Genomic DNA, 4,282 nt, shown 5'->3' on the forward strand with positions numbered 1-4,282 from the left:
TAAAATACTGACAAACCGAGAGACCAGATAGTCAGTGCTCAATACAAAGATTGGAAGAACCATCATGGCTTAACCATTAAGTGGTGAATGAACTTACACACGTAATCCACTGCATCAAAGCCAAATATCAACATAGCTAAGCTTGTGCTCAACATTTAAGTCTCCTCCACTGAAGCGGGATAAGTCACCTAACCTTCATCAATGACAGCAAATGAGAACATTCTGGAATCGTAATACACTATCAGTGGGCAAAGACGTCACTGGCTGTGACGTTGAAAAGAATGAAATCTATGAGCAAATATATCATGGAACAGCAGATAGCACCTCAAGTCAAACAGAAAACCTTAAATGAACCAACATCGTTCTGTGACTGAAAAGCAGCAGCCTATGTCAGAATCACACAGTCTAACACATCATGATAATACACATAAGTTCAAGGCAATCGTCTGTCAAAATTAATAACGCAATAAACATCCTAGCACAATGGGTTCTTTCAGTGATAAGAAGTGAGACGTTGGCCTCTGGGACAACACACACAACACACACACTGTGTGTGACACAGCAAGAGAGAGAGAGAGAAAGGCTCTGGCCAGTAACTGGCCAGATGGAAAGTGACTAGTCATCACCTGCTGTGGCTATTTATGCAAGTTAAGTGATCTGCAAAGGCGCTCACGTGAGCGGTGAAACAAAACGTCCTCAATCAGGCTAAATCTGATTAGAATTGTGTATGTTACAAGGTGTTCAGTGATATATTTCTCAATGATCCCTGAACCGATTTACGTTGGATTGGTCGCGAAAGAAGCAGCTCAACACCTACTTTCTAATGAGTATAAAATGAAGTGTTGATTAGTTAAGATGAATTTATAATCTTAATTTAAGTCACCTGAAAAGGGTCAGTTTCAGCAAGCTCACTGTGGAAAATTACAAACTGTGTTAAGTCAGTTTAACACAGGCAAACACAAATGGAATAGATTTAAAGATGGAATTGTGACGATTCTGACAGTATATAATACTTGTAGTTTGCTGATCTGACAAAAGAGATAAATACACTGCATCAGAAGCACAAATTAGAGCTCACCCAATGGCACTGTACACAGCAACAGAAGTTGTAGAGTGGTTGTGTTACAACAAGAAGGACAAATGACATAAGCTTTGCGTCAGTTGAAATCTTTACACTGACGAATGATTAAACTGAAATCAAGTATGCCTTTAACTGATTAAAGTGTGTGTGTAAGCACAACAAATACAATATTGCAGTGAACGATACAGAGACTTGATTTAATAGATGTTAATAGGTTTAGAATGGGCTTTGCATTCAAAACGGGAATGGCGTCACACATTCTGCATGAGCCATTGGAGACTGGCAGTTAGTTGCAAAAAAGACGTCTGCTGTAGCTCAGCTTTCAGCTTGAGCTGTGAGTTGAGCCACGGTCATCTGTTGTCAGCTGAGCGCTTGGCTACATCTAGAGAGAGAGAGAGAGAGAGGGGGGGGGGGGGGGAGCTGAAGAAAGAAAGAAACAGAGAGAGGGGGATGAGATAGAGGAGACAGAGAGAGACAGACAGAGAGAGAGGGGGGGATGAAAGAGAGAGAGACAGAGAGTGGAAGAAAGAGAGTGAGAAAGAAACAGAGAGAGATGGGGGATGAGAGAGAGACAGAGAGAGAGACAGAGAGAAGGAGAGAGATGGTGGATGAGAGAGAGACAGAAAGAGAGACAGAGGGAGAGAGAAAGAAACAGAGGGGGGGGGGGGGGGGACAAGAGAGAGAGACAGAGAGAAAGAAAGAAAGAGAGAAATGGGGGATGAGAGACAGACACAGAGACTTAATCCATCCATCCATCTACGGTCCTTCAATCCAGCCATATCTCCATCCTAGTGTCACAGAGTCATACTTCTTCTTCTTCTTCTGCGTTCGTGGGCTGCAACTCCCACGATCACTTGTATGTACACGAGTGGGCTTTTACGTGTATGACCGTTTTTACCCTGCCATGTAGGCAGCCATACTCCGTTTTCAGGGGTACTGAGTCATACGTACCTCCAGGTAGTCACAAATGGCCCCAGATTCGTTGATGATGGTGGAACCGTCTCTAAACGCAGGAACCTGCAATACAAAAATTAATATTATTAGTTTCACTACTGCTACTACTACTACAATTACTGCTGCTGCTGTTGCTGCTACTACTGTCAATAAGATGACAACATGAATGCTGGAACTTGTACAAATGGTATGATGAGCTACTACTACTACTACTACCATGACTACTACTGCTGCTGCTACTACTGCTGCTGCTGCAGCTACTGCTGCTGCTAATACTAATACTAATATGACGACGTCATGAATGCTGGAACTTGTACGAATGGTATGACAAGCTACTACTACTACTGCTGCTGCTGCTGCTGCTACTGCTGTTGCTGCTACTACTACTGCTGCTGCTAATACTAATATTGATACTAATACGACAACGACATGAATGCTGGAACTTGTACGATCGGTATGACGAGCTGCTACTACTACTACCACGAATACTACTACTACTGCTGCTGCTGCTACTACAACTACTTCTGTTGCTGCTGCCATTGTTAAAAGTACTATGGCTAGTTTGACAGTGAGAGTTTCATCGTATATAAATATAATAACTGGGAATCAAATCACATCAAATCAAATCAAACAGACACACAGACACAGACACACACACACACATACACACACACACATGGCGTTAAACTGAAGAAGACTACGACTACTACTGCTACTACTACTACTACTACTACTACTACGCTGCTACTACCACCACTCTCACTACTACTACTATTACCACCACCACCAGTGCCAACACCATCACCAGTAGAGGTAACGTGTCTACCCAGGAAGTGAGAGAATCTGAGCGCACTGGTTCGAATCACACCGGAAGTCGCCAGTATTCTGTGCCAATCCACTAGACCTTGAGTTGTGGTCTGGACACAAGTCATTCGCATGAAATGATAAACCGGCCGAGGTCCCGTAAACAGCATTCATTTAGCGCACATAAAAGAACCCACAGCAACAAAAGGGGCAGTTGTCCCTGGCAAAACTGATTCTGTATAAAAATCTAATTCGACAAGACTGAAAAACAAATAAAATCGCAGGCAGAAAAGAAAAAAAAAATGCATGACGCTGACAGTGTAGCGATGCGCTCTCCCTACTGGGGAGAGCAGCCCGAATTTCACAGAGAGAAATCTGTTGTGAGAAAAAGAGTAATACAAATACAATACAAATACCACTACTATCACTGCTACCACAACTACCACAACTACCACTACTACTACTACTACTACTAACCTGTCCGCGTGGGTTCAGCTTCAATACGTCTTCTCCCTTATGTTCGCCCTGACTGAAACTGATCATCTTGGACCCGTAGCCTTGCAGTCCTTTTTCTTCCAGAACCATCATGACTTTCCAGCAAGGAACACTGCCGGTGCCCCAGTACAGGAACATGTCATTCTTCTGGGCCATGCTGTTTTCCGGCTTGCGCTTCAATTCAAGACTGTCCGTCCGTTCAAGAAAGCGTCGTGTTAGAAGAGATTTGAAAGACAAAACAACGTCGCAAAGGCTGGGCAGGTGGAGCTTTTCTTCCCGTTGAGCAAGCCGTCTGCTTGATAAAGTGTGTGTGTGTGTGTGTGTGCGTGTGTGTTTGCGTTGGGGATTTGCCTTCGAGAGCGCAGCGGTTGTTGTGGTGTGGGGTCGTGTTTTGGTCAGTGTACGCGGTTGGTTTCTTGTGCATAAGTAGTAACTTCGAGTCGTTCCCGAGTGATTGTTTTTGTGCATGTCTTTCTGTGTCCGTCTCTCTCTGTGTCTGTCTGTATGTCCGTCTGTATGTCTGTGTCTATGTGTCTGTGTCTTTGTCTGTCTGTCTGTCTGTCTGTCTGTCTGTCTGTCTCTCTCTCTCTCTCTCTCTCTCTCTCTCTCTCTCTCCTTTCTTTTTCTTCCCGTTACACGACTAACATGGACTTGCCGATGACTTTGTCGTGGTTCATGCATGCTGGGTATTTTCGTGTCTCCAATACCCACTGAACACTGATATAGGTTACAGGATCTTTAACGTGCGGATTTGATCTTCTGCATACGTATACTGACACACGAAGGGAGTTCAGGCACTAGCAGGTCTCCACATATGTTGACCTGGGAGATCGGAAAAATCTCCAACCTTTAACCCACCAGGTGCGGTTACCGAGATTCGAACCCGGGGCCCTCAGATTGAAAGTCCAACGCTTAATTAAACCACTCGGCTATTGCGCCCGTCAAAAT

At 44.1% G+C, this 4,282-nt stretch overlaps 1 protein-coding gene across 1 annotated transcript in view; it reads right to left on the reverse strand.

Annotated features, from left to right (window-relative positions):
• Window positions 1–3,699, reverse strand: part of LOC143277173 (glutathione S-transferase A-like) — a 12,090-nt gene extending 8,391 nt beyond the window's left edge. The window contains exons 1-2 of the mRNA XM_076581936.1: window positions 3,317–3,699; window positions 2,033–2,098 (exon numbers count right to left, since the gene is read on the reverse strand). Of these exons, the coding sequence (XP_076438051.1) occupies window positions 2,033–2,098; window positions 3,317–3,490 (240 nt within the window). The 5' untranslated portion in view covers window positions 3,491–3,699. The remainder of the gene's footprint in view (window positions 1–2,032; window positions 2,099–3,316) is intronic.
• Between the last annotated feature and the right edge of the window lie 583 nt (window positions 3,700–4,282).

This window comes from Babylonia areolata, chromosome 33, assembly GCF_041734735.1.
Source record: "Babylonia areolata isolate BAREFJ2019XMU chromosome 33, ASM4173473v1, whole genome shotgun sequence".
NCBI lineage: Eukaryota > Metazoa > Mollusca > Gastropoda > Neogastropoda > Buccinidae > Babylonia > Babylonia areolata.